This window comes from Macaca nemestrina, chromosome 5 (genome assembly GCF_043159975.1).
Source record: "Macaca nemestrina isolate mMacNem1 chromosome 5, mMacNem.hap1, whole genome shotgun sequence".
Lineage (NCBI taxonomy): Eukaryota > Metazoa > Chordata > Mammalia > Primates > Cercopithecidae > Macaca > Macaca nemestrina.
The window spans coordinates 110,766,719-110,791,723 of record NC_092129.1 but is presented as its reverse complement, the minus strand read 5'-3'; the positions used below and the strand labels follow the sequence as shown (position 1 = coordinate 110,791,723).

The 25,005-nt window shown below is 37.3% G+C and overlaps 1 protein-coding gene and 1 long non-coding RNA gene across 9 annotated transcripts in view; one reads left to right on the top strand and one right to left on the bottom strand.

The window, feature by feature from the left end:
- The window catches only part of LOC105479439 (filamin A interacting protein 1), a 236,757-nt gene that overhangs the window by 125,583 nt on the left and 86,169 nt on the right, over window positions 1-25,005 (bottom strand). For all 8 annotated transcript variants that reach the window (XM_011737390.2, XM_011737394.3, XM_011737391.3 and 5 more), the window contains one exon: window positions 767-1,048. In XM_011737390.2, the coding sequence (XP_011735692.1) occupies window positions 767-1,042 (276 nt within the window). In that variant the 5' untranslated portion in view covers window positions 1,043-1,048. The remainder of the gene's footprint in view (window positions 1-766; window positions 1,049-25,005) is intronic.
- Window positions 17,473-25,005, top strand: part of LOC105479440 (uncharacterized) — a 36,082-nt gene continuing 28,549 nt past the window's right edge. The window contains exon 1 of the long non-coding RNA XR_003017559.2: window positions 17,473-17,711. This is a non-coding gene — a long non-coding RNA (uncharacterized lncRNA). The remainder of the gene's footprint in view (window positions 17,712-25,005) is intronic.

Here is a 25,005-nt window from a genome sequence, read left to right as displayed (position 1 = left end):
AACTAAATAAGATTGGTGGGGGTGGGCGGAGGAAAGAGCATAGGACGAAGAATCAGGAAGCTTGAGATAAGATCTAGACAAACTTTCAATCCTTCTGGGACTCTGATTCTTCACTTATAAAATACAGATGATACCCACATTTTTATTGTGATCATATAAGATGGTAGATTTGAAAATGTTTAGGAAACTATTAGGTTCTTCATAATGAATGCAATGCTCTGCTTATTTCTGTGCATCTCAATTCCTATGATGTTGTAGAATATTGAGACTGAAAGTTAAAAAAAAGAAAGAAAAGACTGGGCAATAAGGCTGGTTTAAACAAAGCCTTATTTGCCTCTAGCTCTCCTTCTCTCTTTCACTCTACCTCCTAGAAAAAAGCAAAAGTAACAATTGACCTGAACTCTCCATTTTAATAATCACTGCATTTCTACATTTTTCAGTCACAGTCAATGTCTAAATTAGATCAACTAACTGATTACCTACTGACCAAAAGGATCTGTATGAAATCATTACCAAAATCATATACTGAAGAAATTTTCTGTTTCTAGAGAAGTTTGAAGTTAGAATCAGCACTTTTTCATTTAGCATTCATTCAACAAATATTTATTGAGTGCAAACTTGTGCCAGGCACTAGGGATTTAGAAAAAAGGGAAACATATTTCCTTTCCCCATAAAGTTCATTATTCAGAGAGAGGAACAGATTTACATTCTCTTGTTTTATAGCTTAGAAACCAAAGACACAATAGTTGGGAAAGTTTGACTCTACCTGCAACTCTCCTTCCATTATACTGAGTAGTTGGATGAGGTCTTCTTTGGATAACTCCAGGGATTTCTTAGTCTTTCGTTCACTTTCTCCAGATGTTTTTAGGTGTCGTTTGACAGTTCCTGAGGCCATGACATCATCCTCCTTCCTATTTGATTTCTTCTTCTTTTTGGCATCTTCTGAGAGACTTTTTTCACCAGCATTGCCGATGAGGGAGGGCTTGGGACAGGAGACATGCCCATCAGATGAACTTTCACCACCTTGGTTTCGAGATCTCATTCCCACCTACAACACATAAAAAAAAGATAAGATGTTCTTTACCACCATCAAAATTATTTTTGCCGAAATACTTAGAGACTTATAGCAGCTTTACCACATCACCAACAATGAAAAATCAAATTAATATGTCATTAAAATTTTCAGGAAACCCCTTTGATGGTCTTCAGAAAAAATAAAAGTGAGATTTTAACCTGAAAAACCCCTCAAGCCAAATGATCAAGGTCAATATCAATAGTGCTAAGTCATATTGCTGTTACATAACCCCCATAATAATATATCAATATTGGTTCATTAATTGTAACGAATGTACTATACTATCCTAATGGAGAATGTTAACTATAGAGGAAACTGGGTGTAGGGCATATGCGTATTAGCTTTGTAATAATGTTATGAATCTAAAACTGTTCTAAAATAAAATAAAAATCAATAAAAAAACTGTTCTAAAATAAAATAAAAATAAATAAAAACAGTTCTAAGATAAAATAAAAAGTTTATTTATTTATCAGCAAATTCAGACCTGAAACCCTGTTAGGAACCAGTTGGATGTCACAGGGGGAAAAAAAAAAGTCCGCATAGGGTAGGGGCTTAAAATGGACAGAGGATAAGGGAAAAGCAAAGGGAAGAGGAGGGTGGTGTCATTTTCAGTGATATGCAATTCTATTTTCCCATAGCCTCTATTTAAAAATCAGGTCTTTTAAGGTCATTTACAGTAATAAGAGCACAAAGAATTGGGAGAAAATGAATCAATTTCAAAATCAAAATGTAAAACAATATTTTGAGGTAAAATAAGGAAAAAAGACAAAGCAACAGCTAAGATATTAACTTGTCCTATGAGAAGCACATTCAAGTCATTCTATGAGGAATACTTTATAGTTTCTCTGTCAGTCTCTGAGCAAAAAGATTCTACCAACAGGTATGTTACAAACAAACACACTGAACTCACAGGCTAGGTCTCAAAGTGCTGTGAAGAGAGCTCTAATATCCTGGGGGGTGTATTTCAAATTTTGCCTAAACCCTTAAATATAGTAGATTATGTCATGAGCTTATTTAAAAACTCACAGTATAAATAGCCCTTACCATGAATAGCTAAGCAAAAAGATTTTCATCATTCATTCCAGATAAAATACAAGGACTTAGTTATCTGAAAGTAAATTTCCTTTATGGACCCAACCATACTTAAGAAACTAAGGAAAGATTTTTTAAAAACATTAGGTTTGTAACACAAAAATTAACACAGGGTGATGTTTCCTTTCAGATAGTGAATATCCAATTCTTCCAATGAATCTTGAAATCTACATTAATGCTCTTTTTTAAAAAATTGAACTTGTAAGCAAATGGACCCCTTTATGTATGTGTGAACTTTCTACAGCACCCCAGCTTTTAACAATATAAACCAAAGGAATGTTTCTTGACACTAGCACCCTGTTTTCTGGTTCACTCAATGATTAGTTCCCAATTTTAGAGTATCTTTTGGGTTTCCCTAGTCAACAAAGAATAGAAGTTTCTTTGTAATGGAAGCCAGAGCACTTTGGAACAAACCTACTGTATTTTATCACAGCTTATTTGTGGGCAGAATGGGCTGACTAAAGCCCCAATCCAAAAAAAAAAAAAAAAAAAAAAGATGTGATGAATAAAGAGTTTCAAATTTAACTCATGACCTGTTATCGCTCACAACTAAGACACATGGACTTCCCAAACTGAATTGTGATTCTGTACGACTTCATACCACATGTGAATTCCTTTTACCTGAAATAATTTTCTCTATAAGATCTTAAAGCTCTTTGAGATGGCATATCAAATATTGATTTGACAACTTTAATTTAAATCATTAAATCATGAGTTAATAGAAATCCCAGACAATAGTTCCCAAAGCACAGGAAGTGCTTAATCTTACACAGTATTTAAATCTGATTGTATTATGTTACATGTATTTACTCAATCATAATTATATCTGCAAACATACAGAAAATAGTCTATTAGTACCAATTTTATATTTAGTTCTTTCTAAAAATTTCAGTCTGAAATTAATGTTTTAAAATAAAGTTTATTATAGTATTATATTAACGACTTTTACACAAAAAAACTACCCATTTTAGAATTATGTAATTATTTTATATCATTATTCATTTAAAAAGCTTAAGTTTCCTATTCCCTTCCACATTAATTCACTTTGGCTGATGGAAAATCTCATGTGGTAGACCCATGATGTTAATTTTGTCTTAACAAATATTTTTCTTTTGTGATATTGAAATTTCACATTAATTACTTTTCCTTTGGCATGAACATAAAGATTTTTAGTCCTTTCTCGGTTAGTTAAACGAGGTCTTCTATCTATCTTCACAATAAAGTCAGCAATCAGCACCTGTACTATGTCAGGAATACAAAAGTACTCAGCAATAACAAATGAATCAAGAATGTTTTAGCAAGGAATTAGCATCTATGCGAAGATACACATAATTTCTCAGTAGAATAACTAAGTCTGTTATAAATAATGTACACTTTAAAAATGCTTTATTCTATTTTGGAGGGAGAAAACACCCAAGCAATAATGGACTTGCATGTGTCTCATTTAGTGACATTTATATTCTTCATATTTTTAATAGCTCTCACTTACTGCTTCTTAAGTGTTACACAGTATAGGAAGCATTTTTCATTCAGCACCATGTTTAATATTTACATCAACCCTGTGAAGTAGGTGCTATTTCTCTCAGGTTTATAGATGAAGCTACTGAGGTTTAAATAAATTAAATATCTTCTCCTGGATCACAGTTACTCCTAGTGGATAGAAAAACCAGAATTTGAACTCAGGTTGGACATGAAATACTACCCCACTATACAGCTTTCCTTGCAGCTTTCCTCTAAGTTCTTAAACATATGCTAATTGGAAGAGGGGCGAACCCTGATAAATCAGGGGATCAAGAAAAAGTTAGAGGCCAGGCGCAGTGGCGTGTGTGTAATCCCAGAACTTTGGGAAGCCGAAGCGGGTGGATTACCTGAGGTCAGGGGATCGAAACCAGCCTGGCCAACATAGCAAAACCCCATCTCTACTAAAAATACAAAAATTAGCTGGGCATGGTGGAGTGCACCTGTAATCTCAGCTACTAGGGAGACTGAGGCAGGAGAATCACTTGAACCTGGGAGGCAGAGGTTGTAGTGAGCAGAGATCACGCCACTGCACTCCAGCCTAAGTGACAGAGCAAGACTCCATCTCAAAAAAAGAGAAAAAGCTACAAATGCTAAGAAGTTTTCTCACTTCACATAACAAAATTTGAGAAATCCACGTATATGTCTTCCTCCAAAGACACTCTTGCAACACTCGCATAGCAATTTAAATTAGGTTACTAAGCAATACTATGTTTTCTGAAATAATTAACCTTCTGCAGAACTTCTAAGATGATGAATCATTCAAAAGTCTTCCTGAGAAGCAATCTGGTCAATTATTAAGGGTACAGTTATGAAAACAGGATGTAAAGTCTGAACAGGAACAATTACAGACTTATTGTGTTAAAAGCCCTGGAGCTGAACAACAGTAAACACATCATCAGTGTTGGCCAAATCCTGCCTATTGTGCTTACAAGGGTAGCAGGCAGGTAACAGAAAAGGCATCCAGAACTCCTTAGGCTTCTTAATAGTTGATTGCATGGCTGCAAGTTTAAGACGTGTAGATAACATTTTCTGAAAGAAGCCAAGAAGGCCTTCGAATCATCCCAGTGTATATCCTTTAAAAAAAAGTTCTCCCCAAGAAAAATATATAAATAAACTGAAGATTCATATCAGGTTTTATAACCCTTTTAAAAAAAAATCAGTGTCAACTGGAGCACAGATGCTTCTCTTTGATAAGCAAATTATCTTAACATAGTTCATAAAATATACTTACTTTTCCTTTCATAGTAGTCAACAATAATTTACATGGAATTTGCTAACTACAGTACGAAGAAAAGAAAGATCAAATGTTATTCTGAACCTCCCTCTTTTATCCACAGTCCTCTCTCCCTTTCATCTGCGCCTCCCTGCCCCCTGCAGCCTCCCATTAATTGGGCAATGCCAGAGCATACTGTCAGATGAAAAATATCACAGGAATCAGAAAATGTAAAGCTTTTTAGTCATTTATGCTGAACTACCAAGTATTTCTAGAGCATTTGAACAGGAAAAGAAAAAAAAGGAAAAGAAAAAATGTCTACGGAAATTCTAGTTCCCAGACTTCCTTAGCTCTTACAAATCCTGACCTTGAATTTTCTCCCTAGCACTCTCACCTTTGCTCTTGCTCCTTTCCAGATTTATATTTTCCTGTTATGATTCAACATTGGTCAAAATACTCCCCACCCCACCACCAACAAAAACTTATTTTCTGTATAAATTCGGCTTTGGCATCTTTGCTATGCTTCTCAGGTATCCAACCCCTATCTGTTCCCGGTTGTATTTTATCTAAATATATTTTCAAGAACCTACCTAGTGCATAGAATGAGATGCCATAATAATTTTATATATTTAATTTCTATTTTAAAATTACTTCATAGAATTATGAGGAAAAATTATCATAGTAAAAAAGGAAAGTACATAATTACAGAAAAGCCGAGATTTTACAAGGTGGCCTGGCAAAAGGCCTGCTGCAAGTGGAGCTTCCAGAACATTACCACAGAACTGTCCTGACTCTTTCTCTTACACATAAACGACAATACCCAAAGCACCCAAAACTCAAAAAGAAAACATTTGTTCTAGTTTTATGTCATCAGTGAATTTTCAGATGCAAAAGATCAATTAAATCAACTAGTTTATTCCCTATCAATGCCAGATTACTTCCCGTGTGCGTTATCTTATTGGTTAAATCTGCATATAAATATCCCAACTCATGAAATGTTCAAATATTTCTCATGAGGTTATCACATATTCTATAGTGTATATTGCTCAGAAATGTTCCCAAGTTTGCCTCTAAATTTTCCTTTCTTCTCTTCATCCTATTTATGCAACAAGCCATGTTATATATTTGTTTTACTTCTCATTACCTACATTTATTAAATCCTAAAAGATAACTAAGGTTTTTACTTAAAGTATTTTTTATTCTATTAGGGTAGATCTATGCAGACAAATTGAAAATTCCTGTAAGTAATTTCACAAAATGTTAGAGTTCAGAGAAAGGGATTCTCTTGGAGTCACTGCAGTGATGTTGTCCTCAAAAGGCCAAGGAAAATATTATAACTGTGGCAAATAGAAAAATATTATTCTACTCCAGCTTAAAACTATGGTGAAATATTTTATGACGTTCTCTTTAATATCCTTCAAGAACAATACCAGCAGGCCCAGAAAAGTTTCCAGAAAAAAAAAAAAAAAGACAAAAAATAACAAGAGAATAGATCAGGGAACTGCCATGAAATAAGAAATCTTTTAAAATTAGCATAGAGTCTAAAAGAATGTACAATTTGAGTTTTAAACTTTGAATGGTAATACATGGTAACCTTTCTTAACAACATTTTAATTAAAATCCCCAAATTGATGGACTCTTCTATCATAATGTGTCCTGTTGCTATCCTTTACTTTCCATTCCACTAGCCATGATCTAGTATTCAAGATCCTCCACTTCCCAAAAAATTGTATTTCCAGTCTTACCTTTCAATGTCTCCCATACATTTATCATGTTTGTTTAGTCACTGATTAGAAATTATGTCTGGTATATTTTATTTTTATATCTTCGCTCATGAATTTCTTTCCTAAAATGGCCTATTCTTCCCTTGTACTCTTCACGCCTCCTCTGACTATTCCAATATGTGCCATTTCTCCTTCCTGGTTAATTTTGTACACTCACTTGTTCTTTATATTACTTGGTGCTTTTCACACTTGCTTATATTGTTGTTATTGCCCCAAACATAATCTCTTTAAGGATATTTAATAAGACTTCTTCAAATCATCGAAATACCAATTGATAGATATCATTTGACGGTTTGAATTTATAACATTTTACATATTAGAATATAGGTTTATAGAACTCATTGCTTCCAATTAAAATAACTGGATAAAATATAATTAGAGAGAAAGAAATATTTAGATACACTTGTTGTTAACAGGTGCCAAAAGCAATTAGCAATATTTGGAGAGATTTCTAACACTAAAATAATAAAATGTTCATGATAGTAACATGCGCACTTTGGGATAAACATGGTGAATTAAAACTTGCATTTATTTCCACTCTCTCCTGAAACACACTAAAATAAAAACAAAGAAACAAAAGATGACAGAGAAAATAGGAGTGTAAATGACAGCAGATGAGGATGAGAGATGTCAACACAATTTTGGAGAATCGAAAGTGGATAGATGAGTGGGTACGTACTTGGGCACCTAAATGCTGGCACAGTAGAAAGTAAAAGAGATGCAAAGTTCGAATTTTCCCAATTACTCTCAAGCAAGGGATGTATCGGCTCCACAGGGCAACAGGGTAACCAGGACACAGGTCCCAGATCCTTAAGTCATAGTATGTATTTAGGAAATACTCAAGAGATTTGAGTCCGGGGTGGTTACTGCAACATTCAACCAGATCCCTCCAACTTGAGGCTGGAACTTCTGGTACTATATCCTTGTTACTGAGCCTGAAACATCAGTACCCTTCCTTGCTACTCCTCCTCACTGTCCCTCCACAACATCTCTCTTCCCTGCTTCAGCTCGTACTGACTTCTTCTGCTAAGCTCCCGTAGCATATCTAGTTTGTACCACCCATTCAGGGCTTAATAATACTGTCTAGTGTGGTTCTTGAAAGGCTCCTGGTATTAGTCTTGTTGACTCATCTAGAATGTAAACAACTTTGCATAAGAATAGTGTTTCTACTTTATCTTCCTAAAATAACTAGCATGCTAGCCCCTCTACTCCTACAACTGAGGAAATTGAGGCTACACAGCTGATCAGTGGAATAGTTGGAACCAGGACTCACGTCTCATGAGTATTTCCTAAACACATCCCATGACTTCAGGATCTGTGATCTTGCAGAGTGGGTATTACATTTCACTTATTTATACTCACTTCCAGCATCTATAACAGGGTTTTTAACTTTTTTCTTTTTTACTTCAATCCATGGAAAAAGGCTACTTTCAATTACATAAAAGAGAAAAGCATTTAACTATCTAGTAATATACTGTTATTTACAGTGGTGGTGACATAATGACATAATTTTTTCTGGCATTTTCAACATTAGTGATTCATGCTTGAACCTCAAGTACATGTTAAAATATTTTTATATTTATAATCCTTTATTATTATAATTCTGATGTCACCATCACCAATAGACATAGCATGTGATATATAATCATTGATTAAACAAAAAGAGTAAGACCCTCACATTTAAGTGATTATGAAAGTTGTTTTCTGGTAAATTTTACCTTTAATTTTTCTACTTGATTACTATAATTTTCTGCAGACATTTTAGTAGTACCATCTGGCCTCTGAAGAAAAGGGAATGTCACCATTTAGTTTAATTAAAGTTTCTAAATGTCTGGAAAATTACCAGATTCCTAGTTAGCCAGGACTAGAATTTCTTCCTGTGTTTCATCAGGCTCAAAATTGAATAAGAATCAGCCATTTTCCTGCCACTAACAAAACAGGCCTATTGGTAGCCAGAAAGACAAGTACCTTAGATATTATCTCAGCAGTCTATATCTGCTGAATTACTCTTAAATATTACCTTTGTTTGCAATAACAATAGCTGACATTAACTGAAGAGCTTATGATGCACTGAGCTGTGGCTTAACCACCAGATAGACATTGGTGCAAAAGTAACTGCGGTTTTTGCATTGTTGAAATTTGCCATTTGATATTGGAATACATTCTTAAATAAATGTGTTTATGTTATACATCATTTTAATGTATATTTCTTGCTCTTTTGGTAATCAATTATTAATTGTTATTTATTTTAGACTATGGAAATGACGTTAGAAAAAGCAAATTTGAGGGATTTTCTTGTTCAAGTTCAAAATGGGAAGTAAAGCAACAGAGACAACTGGCAACATCAACAACACATTTGTTCCAGGAACTGCTAACAAACATACAATGCAGTGGTAGTTCAATAAGTTTTCAAAGCAGATGAGAGCCTTGAAGAAGAGGAGCACAGTGGCTGGCTATCAGTTAACAATGACCAATTGAGAGCAATTATCAAAGCTGATTCTTTTACAACTACACGAGAAGTTGCTGAAGAACTCAACCTCTACCATTCTACCTTGTTCAGCATTTGAAGCAAATTGGAAAGGTGAAAAAGCGATAAGTGGGTGCCTCCGGAGCTGAGGGAAAATAAAAAAAATTGTCATTTTGAAGTGCTGTCTTCTCTTATTCTGCACAATAACAATAAACCATTTCTCGACCTGATTGTGATGCACAATGAAAAGTGGATTTTATACGACAACCAGTGCGGCCAGCTCAGTGGTTGAACTGAAAAGAAGCTCCAAAGCACTTGCCAAAGCCAAACTTGCGCCAAAAAAAGGTCACGGTCACTGTTTGGTGGTCTGCCGCCTGTCTGAACCACTACAGCTTTCCGAATCCCGGAGATACCATTACATCTGAGAAATAAGCTCAGCAAATCGATGAGATGCACCGAAAACTGTAATGCCTGCAGCTGGTCTTGGTCAAGAGAAAGGGCTCAGTTATTCACAACAATGCCGGACCACACACTGCACAACCAACTCTTCAAAAGTTGATCAAATTGGGCTACGAAGTTTTGCCTCATCCGCTATATTCACCTGACCTCTTGCCAACCTACTACTACTCCTTCAAGCATCTTGACAACTTTTTGCAGGGAAAACACTTCCACAACCAGCAGGATCCAGAAAATGCTTTCCAAGAGTTCATCGAATCCTGAAGCATGGATTTTTATGCTACAGGATTAAACAAACTTATTTCTCATTGGCAAAAATGTATTGATTGTAATCATTCCTATTTTGATTAATAAAGATGTGTTTGGTTTAGTTTTAATGATTTAAAATTCATGGTCTGAAACCACAATTACTTTTGCACCAAACATTTCCTGACACACTGATAACAGCCTGGTAAAGCAAGTACTATAATCATACTTCTTATAAGGAAAGTAAGGCTTAGCTAGTTGTAGCCATTTGCCCAAACAATATGGCCAGCACCTGGGAAAGCCTGAGCTAGAACACAGGTCTGTTTGGATTCTCCATGTGCAAGAAGTCTGAATGGAAGCTTTTGCCATCACATCAAGAATACTGCAATACAAATGCATTTATAGCCACCTTGTCATGGGCTGAAATAAGTTTAGTCACAGGGCATAGCATCCCCCAAGAAGTCTCAAACAATAATAAATGATAAAGAATCCCACTATTTCAATAAAATTTTTCTCTTATTTGTGCAATAACTCTTTCTACTAAGACTGCATTCTCTTCCCTCACTTCTTCCTCACACTGTCTTTCTACTCCTCAATACTTGAGGTTTTCAAAGGAGCTGAAGGGTAACTTTGCCCTCACAGTCTTGACTTTTAACTTCTTGGATTGGAAAAGTCACTAAGACTCCAGAAACAGAAACAGAACAATTTTATGACAACTTGATGAGTAGAACTGTTTTTTGAAAGTAACTGAATTTTTAAAAAATCTAGTCTGTGGATTAATTATTCTATTAAGCCAACCATACAAAATTTCCTGATGGAAAAATGTTTGTCTTTATATAGCAAATATTCTCAACTTTATTGCATTTTCCAGAAAGGTGAGGCAAATCCCAATTGATGGTCAATGTTCATAAAACAAGTTAACCTCCACAGGGTGAAAGACATGCTGTGATTTGGATGATATCATTGCTTTATGCTGACAAAGAAAAAAAATGAGATACGGCACAGATCACCCCATCTGTGGGCTGCTGATGACTTCATGTGTTCTAATTGCCTGCACACACTTCAACTGTATTCAGGTATCCTTTAAATGCCTTTACTTTCAAATCCCTAGAGCATTTCAAAACATAAAAGAATAACTTAAAATCAGTTAATCAGTTGTAATGTATGAAGTCAAGTTGTGTCTTTTTTGAAGTCCTCCTGACTTCTGTCTCTTCTAATTGGCCCTGAGATCCCTTGTCTTAGATTAGATCAAAGCATATAGAGCCTAAGTTGAAAACAGGCATAGCTACTACATAAACCAAGAAAGGAGAAATATAAAAATTATTTCTATTAAAACACATCCTGTGAATGCAACTGAAACTACATGATTGTCAAAGATGTTTATTTGATGTTTAAAGATGTTTATCACTCTGATACTGTGTTAAGAGACTCTGAATACTGTCAAACAATCAGCATAAACTTAGTTGCTATGTGAATGCAAAGGCTGGCAAGAGCCATAAACTTCAAGAGCTTTGTGATGAACTAATTAAAGTACACTAGAAATTTATTTTATCTAAAATGTCATGACACAATGCAGAAGTTTCAGACTCAGTGTGGGCAGGAAGTATATAAGAAAATGAGTCATCGCCTTTTGGAATAATTTTTTCAAATACATATGGCCCTTAGACTACTATCTTCTCTACCCTCCAGCCACCCTACCTCAGCACACACCGGACCTTAAGGTGTCTCATCACCTCATACGTCAACATCCTTAGCATTTGTTTCCTTAACATGCTGAATCCTTCTAGAGATGTTTGCCATTAACCCCAAGGAATCAAAGGAGCTGCATCCCTAACCCCACACACTTATTCTGTAATGCTGGACAAATTACTTAACTCTCCAACCCACAATGTCCTCATTTGTAAAATGACGACAATAAAGCATTGGATGTACTACCCACAGTGTATGTATGTGAAATCATAATGCCTGTTCTACTCTCCATATGTATGTGAAAATATAGAAATATTAAGGCAAGAAGCATTAACCAATGGTAGATTAACTACTGGAATCATCAAATGCCTCTCAATATCCTCATATAGGTAGCACCAGGGACAAAACTACTTTACTTTCAACTGTGAGCATTAGCACAGGGGTTGGCAAACGTTTTCTTTAAGAGGTAAACATTAAATATTTCAGGCTTTGCAGGCCATATGGTCTCTGTTGCATCTACTCAACTGTATCACTATAGCACAAAAGCAGAAACAAACAATACATACATGAATGGGTGTGGCTGGAGTTGACTCTTAGCTCTTAGTTTGCCAACCCTGATCGAGACTATGTGACAAAAATGATGAGTGTATTTAATCTGGGAGAAATAGAAATGGTTTCTGCCACTCCTCATTCTGTCCTCTAGTTAAAAAAAAAAGTGCCACTTCTTCTCTTCCAGATAAACTGAAGGAGGACATGAAGATAAAAGGGTTCTCCCACAAAGTTTGAGGAATCTGAAGTGGAAGAACCTGACATTCTCTTTCATGGCTAAAATTTGAGAGTAGGATTCCGCTGACATTAGCCATGCCATGGGATATGCAGACAGGAAATACAGTTCTAGCTATATGTGACTGTAGAAAGGAGGTGATAGTGATGAATGCCCACTAAGTATATAGAGGAGATACAGAAGTGGTCATGTGCTCAACAAAGGTGGAAGGTAGCTTGGAGAGGCAGCTGATATGCTAACAGGAGAGCCACCAAGGCAGACAGCTTCAAGCAGATCACCCAAACTGGGGCTGAAATGGAAGGCACAGCTACGTTTGAAGGACTCTGCAGCCTTTATGTGAATTATGGTGGGATTCCAAGACAGCAGTAGAAATAGGGGCATTTTACAAGAAAGAACCATAGGCACTACTTCAACAGAGGCCAAGCTGAGAGATGACAGCAGATAATACAGGCAGGATGGGTTTCACAGGCATTTGACCCATTACAGTTACACAGGGCCTTGCACTCAGTTTAATGCTCTGCTGTAGCTATCTTGAAATTCTTATTTTTGAACAAGCAGCCCCACATTTTTATTTTGCATGGGACCCCCCAAATTATGTAACCAGTCCTGATGGCAGCAGGGAAAGCAGTCTAAACTAGATACTGAATGTGCTTCCCCCACTACTTCCACCAGACTACCATGCTAGTAAACTTCCCTCCTACTCCCTAACACTGATGCTCAGTGTTTGTGTGATACCCCAAGATATAGAGGAGGAGAGCTTGGGAGAAGGCAAAGGAAAGACGGTAATGGAATTTTGATTTGGTCTAGGATTGACTTATACATATTGAATGTAACAACAACAAAATAATCACCAGATAAAATTTTACCAGAAAATATATAGGTTAAGTTCTCTACCTCTGGCAAGGATTGCAAGGAAGGAGTATAGGACAGGTAAATAAAGAGCAAAGTTGAATTCAGTCATAAAAAATAAATTATTAGACTTGTGCCCCTGAGTTTTACATGTATCTTGACTTTGAAATATGATACTGGTTACGGTTTTATAAACTATAAAGTAGTATAGGACTTTCAGGCTATGCATGCAAAGAAATTTTCCTTTAAGTCTCATCACTATTCTTCTTTCTCTGACTTTGAAAAAGAAAAGAAAGAAGTAAGACTCATATGGGGCCTGGAGGCGGCCAGAGTTTCAGTCTTTCCAACAATGAAATGACTCTACAGCTCCTCTCAGAGGAGGTTGGTGAAGACCTCTCAGGAAGAGAGAATGGTCCAGGAGTACTCTGCCCCAAAGCTATCCATTGCCTCTCTCTCTCTGCCCCTCCCCACCGCCTTCCTTTAGACCCATTTCTTATTTTCCCATCTGTGCTCCTCTTCTATGCTTTTCCTAAAATTTTAAAATGAAATCCCAATGATATTCTGCTTTTGAAGAGGTCTCTCTACCCCTCACTTCCTCGAAATGTGCCCCAAGCCCAAATATGACCCCTCACATCCTTTTGAACTCTCACTCTTCCAGAATCACAGAATGGTGCTGAGAAATCAAGTTGGTTAAATTTAAATCACATAGCACCATGACTATTGTAACTGTATATTCCTCAGTGTCTTTGTTTGTTAACACTAGAGGATCTTTGATTGAAATTAAAATAGAAGTAGCCATTTTTAAAGAGGGTGGGTTGAAGGAAGAGTGAGGAAGGTCTTTCTTTAAATCATATCAATAGCTTATTCTTCTTTGTGAAATAAGCCCTGGCAGAGGGAGGAGAAGAAGAATACTGCAGAATAAAATCCTCCTCTTCCCTTTGAACATACTTAATTCCCAAATCCCCCTTCTTTGCTAAGTGCCAGCCTCCTCAGTCCAATATTCCTTTCTTGGAAAGCCAAGCTGAACCCATGGTTCACATATCAGGCATATCATTGCTCCTAAAACCCGGTGTTGAGGGTGGAGGAGCAGGAGTACCAAGACTATACCAGCCTGCAGGGCCCCAGGAGCATATTGCAAGTGGAAAAGCTCCCTCTAAAAGCCTAGGGCAGTGGTGCTCAAGCTTCAGTGCATCTCAGAATCCCCTGGAGAGCTTGCTAGCAGATTATTCGTCACCACCTCCAGAGTTTCTGAATTTGTGAGACGGGGGTGGGGCCTGAGAACTTGCATTTCTCACAAGTTTCCAGGTGATGCTGATGCTGTTAGTCCCAGGACCGCACATGGAGAAACAATGCTCTAGGACAAAGTAGGACTAAGTTAGGTCCAGAAAATTGCAAAGAAGCCTCAGCCCCTGAATATCTACCTATTTCAACCAGCAACTCTGCCTTCCCGCAGTTAAACTAGAAATATTTGCCTTGGTTGGATAAAAATATTAACTGTAATTATTTCCATGAAAGGATTATATGTCACGTTATCATTCATTTTCCAGCAGGGTCCCTGCTTGAGAGTTTAGACTTGTGGATTACAAAATGATGCCCAACTGACCAAACCTTCTTTGCAGATATGGTTTCAGTATGTGTGGGTTTAATGAGACATTTTTGTATCAGATTTAACAAATAACCTATTTAGATTTTGTTGAAAAAGTTAGAGTATTTGGCACCACTTGACCTTTAGTCCTGCATAGTTACATTTAGCTGGAGTTGGGTAGTAGCTTACCCATTTACATGGAGCATTTACTAGCTAGTTTACCACAATCCTTATTACTCACTATTACCTCTTGAGCGCTGACACTAAGAGTCAATTGCCATGTATTTATGACTATGTTTGTACCATGTTTTTTTGTTATTGCAGAGAAATTCTTCTGTGTACCTAAGGGGAAAAACAAAAGCTACACCAAGAGTTTCATGTTTCAATTTAGAAAAAAAGAGGAAGGGAGAATTTTTAGTTCTTAGGGGTTTAATACACAACTACTCTGCCAGCATCACTGTTTATTATCCACCTATCCTCCAAAACCAATTGAGTTTGGGTCCAGTCTGGACAAACCTGAATGGCAAACAGAAATGCAAGGCGGATGGGTGGAAGCAAGAGGCCAACTCTTTGTGTAGGGTGGTCAAAGAAACCTCCCGGAGAGGAATTGTCCAACAAGAAGAAGCTGTGCTCCAACTACAAGTTTGATCCAAGGTCAATGTTACTTTCCAAGGGGAGAAGGAATGCTGTGCATAGCAGGGAATGTGTTCCTCAGGATGCCTCCACAGGCATGCAGCCAAAGCTGAGGCCCCTAGCAGGTGTAAATAGAAACAGAAGCACGCCAGGAAAGGCTCTGTAAGAACTGGCTATGCAGGAGACAGGAAGTGGATTTGGGGCACTCCTAAATGGTCACTGTTGGAACCAGCAGAGGTAGCAGAGGCATCAACAAATCTTCAAAGGCAGCATAACAGTGTTTGGAAGGCCTAAGGAATATGCCCTGGGGACCACCTCTTAAATTAACCTGGCAGAAAGTGAAGAGAAGGTTCTACAATAGTTCAGGTAGAAATGAAATCAGGGAAATATGATACTAATCTTTTACTATTAACCCCCAGGCTTTCTCAGCATGAAAACTATGGGTTATATTTCATTCCACAAACTTGTTTTTGTATCCCACGATACTGCATAACAAGCACACCAGCACCATGCCGGATGCAAAGACACACACACAAAAATAAAGCATGCTGCTTTCCTCGAGAATGTCACAGTCTAAGAGAGTGGTTGATATGGTTTGGCTTTGTGCCCCCACCCAAATCTCATCTTAAATTGTAATCCCCAAGTGTTGAGAGAGGGACCTGGTGGGAGGTGATTGGATCATGTGGGCATTTTCCCCCATGCTGTTCTCATGTTAATGAGTGAGTTCTCACGAGATCTGATGGTTTTATAAGGGGCTCTTCCCCCTTCACTTCTCTCTCCTGCTGCCATGTAAAACATGCCTGCTTCCTCTTTTGCCATGATTGTAAGCTTCCTGAGGCCTCCCTAGACATGCAGAACTGTGAATCAGTTAAGCCTCTTTTGTTTATAAATTACCCAGTCTCAGGTACTTCTTTATAGCAGTGTGAGAAAAGACTAACACAGTGGTTTTCAAATTTGTTTGATAGTTGATAAATAAAAAAGTTAATCACTTATCCCAAAACATGTATATGTATTTATAAATTATAAGTGTTATGCTACTCTCCTTATGTTTTAGGTGTATTATAAATCATATCCAAAAATAGAAAAAAATAACAAAATGAAATAATTATAACAAATATTATATGTATATAGTATAATAGACATCATAAATATATATATAATAACAGCTCACACCCCAATGACTTCTCTTGCGAAAACTGGTCTACAAAACAGACATTTAAACAAATTTCAAAAATAAAAGAAAGTTTGGGACATGCGTTAGTAGTGGTCTCATATCTGAGGATTAACTAGACCTAATCCTGAATAACTGCTAAGATCATAAGAAATTAGAAACATGCAAAGACAAATGGCTGTGGATTAGGACAGAGGTGCAGGTTTTGAGGATTGAGCATTTCCCAGCTGATGGTATGCCTGTTGGTCCTTAAGCAGGGAAGTAAGCTCTCTGCGGGCCAAGGGAAAAGCACAAAAACAGATTGCTGTCTTGTGGTTTGATGTGAACCTAGGAGGAAAAGTTCAAAATGGAGGACAAGTGTAGCAAAATAATAAGTATGTATATTGCAAAACACAACAGATTAACTCAAGAAAGTTGCATGTTATAACAAGACTACACTCTGAGTTTGCATGTTCAGCCTTCAGTTTGTCCTTCATATGGCACTGTTATCCATTCACATCAGAAAAAAAAAAAAAGTGAGCCTTGGCGGTAGCCATGGTAACTAAATACTGAGCATGAGGGCAGAGGAAGGTCAAGGAAATGTTCTATAGTTACACATCAAGAAAGTACAAAACACAGGTTATTTTTAATTTTGGCTACATTCCTGTAATTTTTAATGTCTAAAATTTAAGATGTACATAAATAGTAAAGTCTGTTTCTCATGTAGGCATGAGAAAAAATACTTTCCCAGTAATTTAATACTATCTTCTTATTTTGTTGACACTTTATTTTCATCAGCTGCCATTCAAGCCAACAAAAATGCCCAGAGTTCGTATTTTCCAAATTTGAACCAGGGAGGGTGTCCTTTACCCTTCTTCCCCGTGTTTTCTGTTCACCCCTGTTCTTAGTATACTAGCATGACTCACCATCCACAGAACACAAATTGAGAACTGCTTTTCTAGGAGTGCTGGTGTGTTTGCCTTGAGTCGTTCATATGCTGTCATCTAATGACACTTGTGGCCAAGGACAAAGATTTGCCAGACAGCTGACAAACCAGAGTGAGGGTGTAGCATAGCCAATGAACAAAGGACTTCCCCCACACCAGGCACAGCCAGCTGTCCTAAGCAGAGAAGGAGGCTGCAGTATTGGACTCCTGGGCCAACTGAGGTAAGAGACCTAAACACCCCTCTGTCCTTTCTACACTTCTGCTCCAAGGGAATATGCACAAAGACTAGTGGGAGGATAAGAAGAAATATGAAAGAAAACAAATCAAAACCTCAGAAGATAAGAGGAATGTGTTTTAAAAAATCTCTTATAGTACCCTATGCAAAAGATATTGACATACATGAATTGTGTAAAAAAAAGTTTCTCTTCTAAGGATTATAAATAGCAGGATTCTGCTTGAACAAAAATCCTAGCCAGGACTAAAGACTTAGAGGTTTTCTATTTCTCCATACATTTCACTTAGATTGCAAACTATTGATACCCTGTATTTGATACACCATTTCAGTCTTACCAAAATAGTCCAACTGTTTTTATTAAATAGTTGTCACTTGCATATTTATAAATACCATACCCTACATATGAATGTATCATTAAAAAGCTAATTTTAGAGTAAATCTTTCTTTGTCACTTTAGAATTTACATTCAAAACTAAGTTTGAAGACAGGCTTAATGTAGATGTTACCTATGAAATTATTTTCAGGATCTACTTTATTTTTTTCAAATTATTTTCAGGATCTACTTTATTGTTTTCTTGTTACTGAGTGATTTCAAAGGTCCAGGCCCTTGGTAAAGGAAGGAATTGTAGATGATTTGTGTCAGCATGGACCTCACAGTGTAACAAAATTGTTCCCATTGAAAAGATAAATCACAGAGAGAGCTGGAGAAATTAGGAAGATTTTTGCCTGTGCTAGCTGATTGGGTGAATGAGTTATTTCCAAGTCAATGTTTATTCTAGTTTATTCAAAAAATAAATTGATATTTCTTTCACAAAGCCAATTCTGCAAAAATGTAACTATGCAAGGTCATATAGGTTTCATCCACAGTGGTTCAAAGAGAGTGAATTTTTTTTTTAGATTTTTATTTATTATTATTTTTATTTATTTATTTATTTATAATGCTTTAAGTTCTAGGGTATGTGGGCACAACATGCAGATTTGTTACATATGTATACATGTGCCGTGTTGGTGTGCTGCACCTGTTAACTCGTCATTTACATTAGGTATATCTCCTAATTCTATCCCTCCCCTCTCCACCCTCCCCCCACCCAAGGCAGCCCCCAGTGTGTGATGTTCCCCTTCCTGTGTCCAAGTGTTCTCATTGTTCAATTCCCACGTATAAGTGAGAACATGCGGTGTTTGGTTTTCTGTCCTTGCGATAGTTTGCTCAGAATGATGGTTTCCAGCTGCATCCATGTCCCTACAAAGGACATGAGCTCATCCTTTTTTATGGTTGCATAGTATTCCATGGTGTATATGTGCCACATTTCCTTAATCCATTCTATCACTGATGGACATCTGGGTTGGTTCCAGGTCTTTGCTGTTGTGAATAGTGCCGCAATAAACATATGTGTGCATGTGTCTTTATAGCAGCATGATTTATAATACTTTGGGTATATACCCAGTAATGGGATGGCTGGGTCATATGGTATTTCTAGTTGTAGAACCTTGAGGAATCGCCACACTGTTTTCCACAATGGTTGAACTAGTTTACAGTGCCACCAACAGTGTAAAAGGGTTCCTATTTCTCCATATCCTCTCCAGCACCTGTTGTTTCCTGACTTTTTAATGATCGCCATTCTAACTGGTGTGAGATGGTATCTCATTGTGGTTTTGATTTGCATTTCTCTGATGGCCAGTGATGGTGAGCATTTTTTCATGTGTCTGTTGGCCGCATAAATGTCTTCTTTTGAGAAGTGTCTGTTCATATCCTTCACCCACTTTTTGATAGGGTTGTTTGTTTTTTTCTTGTAAATTTGTTTGAGTTCTTTGTAGATTCTGGATATTAGCCCTTTGTCAGATGGATAGATTGCAAAAATTTTCTCCCATTCTGTAGGTTGCCTGTTCACTCTGATGGTAGTTTCTTTTGCTGTGCAGAAGTTCTTTAGTTTAATTAGATCCCATTTGTCAATTTTGGCTTTTGTCACCATTGCTTTTGGTGTTTTAGACATGAAGTCCTTGCCTATGCCTATGTCCTGAATGGTATTGCCTAGGTTTTCTTCTAGGGTTTTTATGGTTTTAGCTCTAATATTTAAATCTTTAATCCATCTTAAATTAATTTTTGTATAAGGTGTAAGGAAGGGATCCAATTTCAGCTTTCTACTTATGGCTCGCCAGTTTTCCCAGCACCATTTATTAAATAGATAATCCTTTCCCCATTTCTTGTTTTTGTCAGGTTTGTCAAAGATCAGATGGTTGTAGATGTGTGGTATTATTTCTGAGGGCTCTATTCTGTTCCATTGGTCTATATCTCTGTTTTGGTACCAGTACCATGCTGTTTTGGTTACTGTAGCCTTGTAGTAGAGTTTGAAGTCAGGTAGCATGATGCCTCCAGCTTTGTTCTTTTGACTTAGGATTGATTTGGCAAACGAGACTATTTTTTGGTTCCATATGAACTTTAAAGTAGTTTTTTCCAGTTCTGTGAAGAAAGTCATTGGTAGCTTGATGGGGATGGCATTGAATCTATAAATTACCTTGGGCAGTATGGCCATTTTCACAATATTGATTCTTCCTATCCATGAGCATGGAATGTTCTTCCACTTGTTTGTGTCCTCTTTTATTTCATTGAGCAGTGGTTTGTAGTTCTCCTTGAAGAGATCCTTCACATCCCTTGTAAGTTGGCTTCCTAGGTATTTTATTCTCCTTGAAGCAATTGTGCATGGGAGTTCACTCATGATTTGGCTCTCTGTTTGTCTGTTATTGGTGTACAGGAATGCTTGTGATTTTTGCACATTGATTTTGTATCCTGAGACTTTGCTGAAGTTGCTTATCAGCTTAAGGAGATTTAGGGTTGAGACGATGGGGTTTTCTAAATATACAATCACGTCATCTGCAAACAGGGACAATTTGACTTCCTCTTTTCCTAATTGAATACCCTTTATTTCTTTGTCCTACCTGATTGCACTGGCCAGAACTTCCAACACTATGTTGAATAGGAGTGGTGAGAGAGGGCATCCCTGTCTTGTGCCAGTTTTCAAAGAGAATGCTTCCAGTTTTTGCCCATGCAGTATGATATTGGCTGTGGGTTCATCATAAATAGCTCTTATTATTTTGAGATACTTCCAATCAATACTTAGTTTATTGAGAGTTTTTAGCATGAAGGGCTGTTGAATTTTGTCAGAGGCCTTTTCTGCATCTATTGAGATAATCATGTCGTTTTTGTCTTTGGTTCTGTTTATATGCTGGATTACGTTTACTGATTTGTGTATGTTGAACCAGCTTTGCATTCCAGAGATGAAGCCCACTTGATCATGGTGGATAAGGTTTTTGATGTGCTGCTGTATTCAGTTTGCCAGTATTTTATTGAGGATTTTTGCATCAATGTTCATCAGGGATATTGGTCTAAAATTCTGTTTTTGTTTTTTTTGTTGTTGTTGTGTCTCTGCCAGGCTTTGGTATCAGGATGATGCTGGCCTCATAAAATGGACAGTGAATTTTTAGTGTGGGCTTTTAAAAAATTGAAAAAGTACTCTGTATTCTGGCTGTTGATTTTTTTCAAATGACAAAATTATATCATATGTACAATATCAATTCAGAGGTCCCTACAGATTTGTTCACTTTTCTTCAGAAGAGGATTTTAAATCATTGGATATTTCTTTGCTTTTTAAAGTTTTGAAATATGAATGAATGGGTAAATTATTGTTAGGGACTTAACTAACAATTAAAAAATGTTTGATTCAGTCCAGATTCCACATTTTTATGCCTCTGTTGTTTCACACAATGAGAACTTAAAATCAGGTTCCCTGGAATACAGTAACCTGGCAGTACAATTATGGCCTCTCAAACTCTGCTCCCACCCATGACTGGGGACCAAGAGACTTTCCTCAAAGACCCTTATTCAGCTATTTCTAGAATTCCCCAAGGGTGGGAGGGATGAATAACTCTGCTCTTAAATGCTGTCCTGACAGCTACCAAGAGACACTCTTACATTTCCTGCTCTCTTGATTTCTGCCAAGTGACTTCTCCTTCATCATTGATGCTACTGAGATGTTATCAAAGGCACCAAGGAAAAAAATCTCAGGAAGGTGCGCAGCCTCCAGGGTTTAAACCACTCAAACTTCTCACATACTAAAGGCACACTAATCTCTGCTTATTTAATCTGCTTGAGGGCTTTAATTACTCAGAAAAGTGATGGAGCATAGTACAGTAGAACCTTGATTAACTGGAACACTGAATTGAGATAATGGGATTTTCTTGTTAATTTTGTCTTAAAATCAATGGCAGGGCTGGAATCCCTGATGCTCTTGAAGCCCTTAGGATCACAGAAGTCGTAAGAGTAGCAGAAGTCACTGCTGCAAGGTGGCTGAGGCCTGTAATCCCAGTACTTTGGGAGGCCGAGGCAGGCAGATCACTTGAACTCAGGAGTTCAAGACCATCCTGGACAACAAGGTGAAACCCTGTCTCTACTAAAAATACAAAAGTTAGCCAGGCTAGTGGCCTGTGCCTATAATCCTAGCTACTTGAGAGGCTGAGGTGGGAAGATCGCTTTAGCCTGGGAGGCGGAGGTTGCAGTGAGCCAAGATCGCGCCACTCCAGCCTGGGCGACAGAGTGAGAAAAAAAAAAAAGAAAAGAAAAGAAAACAGTTTTGCAAAAAGCTTCCATTGTAGCTAACAACTTTGTATGTACCAAAGTTGGAAGCAGAATGGCTTCTAAGTTCCGTCTAGGAACAGGAGATCTAGTGGGAGTAATCTGGTTAGAAGTGGGTCCAAGGCAATCATAGATTACCTTGAGGCTGCATTTACTTAGAAAGTACACTTTTGTCACAAATCAGTAATTATATGATGGAGCTTTACAGAGTTGCTCATGGAGATTATGGGACAGATAAAGCCCTGTCCCAAAGCTATCTTTTGATGATGAGACAGGTGGAGAGAATTTGTCTCTTTCTAACTCATTGTGGGTTGCCAGTTTATGCTGACAATATGCCAGAAGTGTGGTGACGTTTTAATGGACACTGGCAGAAATCCTCTGGGTTTAGGTAAAGACAAACAAAGGGAAATGATGTGCTGGTAAACCAGCTCTCCAGAAAAATTAAAAAAAAAAAAAAAAGGACTTGATTGGTAGCATTTGCACTTTCCATGGTGTAAATACCCCCATCATGGTCAATTTCAAGCTACCAGCATGACATCACTGAATGCAGAGTTGAGAAGAGATGAGCACAATCAGTTCCTGCAAGCCAGTGCCAGCTGGCTCCAGCACACCACTGAGAAAGGGCCAAATAACTCCTGCGACCTCAACTCCCCGCTCTCACTTTTCCATGCAGACGGAATCAGATTGGAAAAACTTCCCTGCATTCCTAAGTAAAATATGATGAAGACAGAACTTGGAGAAACAGATATACCAGATAAACCTGGCATCATTTGCTGCGCCTGATAAGGATAAATATCATGCCCCAGTCCACAGTATTATGGCCAGTTCAAAGCAGACAGAATAGCATGGAAAAGGAGGAAAAAATCAGAAGGAAATAATTTGTCTTCTTAAAGTATGTGACAATAAGCTAGGGAGAAAATATGTGAGTTTGTATGGACAAACTTAAAACAAATGGCCTCTGTAAAGAAAACAAGCTGGATTTTGAACTGCAGTCAATGTTTTGTTCTTGTTTTTCTTTCCTTTATTAGAAATAAAGCTTAGTTCATATGAACATTGGCTTTCTCATCTTCCTCACAATCCCCATTTCAGCAATCCTCTTGGCCAGAGACGCCTCATGGGAGAGCCTGAGTCTGTGGTATTTCGGTAACAGTTGCTGATGTGTTGATACAGTCGAGAATCTCTCCTTGCTCACTATGAGGTAACTGCCTCAAGTACAGTCCAAAAAGATGATGTCAAAGATATATACCAACAAATGGTGACCTTGAAGACTTCTAAGGCATCTCTAATGGAACAAGGAGAGACGTACTTATTGGTCAGAGTCCTTCATGATCTGCTGAGAACATGTTTGAGCTGGGGAGGAACTGTCATCAAGAACCAAGAATTAGTCATTAGTAACATTGGCTAAGAGACTAACTGGGCATTCCAAAGCAATTAACTGGTAACTGGGCATTTCAAAGAAATTAGCTGCTTGCTTTGTGCCTTAGTTTCTCCAATCTAAGTTGGGAAATCATTAACTGTTGCATTTTTCATAGGAGTAAGTTATAAGATTTCATGAATTAATTTATTGAAAATAAATAATTTTAAAAGAAAGATTTTAAAGACAAGGCCCTGTGTATCACGGCTGTCTTCACTAAGCTGCATTGTAACAATTCCTGTATCATCTCTGTTATATTCCATTATGTGGCATAGAGACAGTTGAAAGACAACCTGTTTTACTGTCATGAATTTCAGGATATGCTTCTTCCAGCTGTGCATAGTTGTGTGCCTGCTAGTGGTCTTTTGGGGCAGGAAATATTAGCCAAAGAAGGTTAATGCTTCATCATAGGTTATATATAAATAGTGAAGCAATAAAAGACATAGTACTCTGATTTTTGTCATTCACTGAGCTGTGATATAAATCCAACATCTGGACCTCATACTTAGGAGCCAGCTTATTCACAGCGACTGATGAGTATAGTCAGCCTGGAGATTTTGCTTTTCCTCTTCTTATCCTCCTTTATTTCACAGAGCTTTGATTAGAAAGCCTTAGATAAATTTAACCCAAGTAAGATATAAAAATGGAAACAGAAATTATACTTATTTTTGTCTGTATATTATAGCTTTGGTATAATTGCCATGTCTTTCATCCCACAAGATCATAAACTGCTTGAGGGCAAAAACTGTCTAATTCACTCTTGTAACCCCTGCAGCAATTAGCATAGGGCTTTCACATGATGCACAAGCAATAAATCTTGGTGTAATTGGATTAGGCTAAAAAAACAAATGGCAGGGTATGGGAAAACGCAATGGATATCAGTACATTCTACTTAATCTCCAAAGGCAGCTCCACTCTGGCTCAGATAAATTAAAGAATGTAAAAAATGTGGACTGATATCTCAAAAGTTCTCAGAATCGTAAGGCCCTACTAGAATGCAACTAGTGGAAGCAACTAGAATGTTGCTTCTACTCATGGACTCTTTATTAAGATGAGGAATTGACAGGATTTCCCAGAAATTACAGAGAAATCAGAAAAGCCAAACTGTGACTAAAATGTTAAGAAACTAGAAAGATTTTGAATGACTCCAATAGGAAAAACTAAGCTCTGCCAGAGATAGGGGTTACAAACAGGCTGCTGACCAATGTGATAGGCCAATATTACACTCTCCCCAGATAA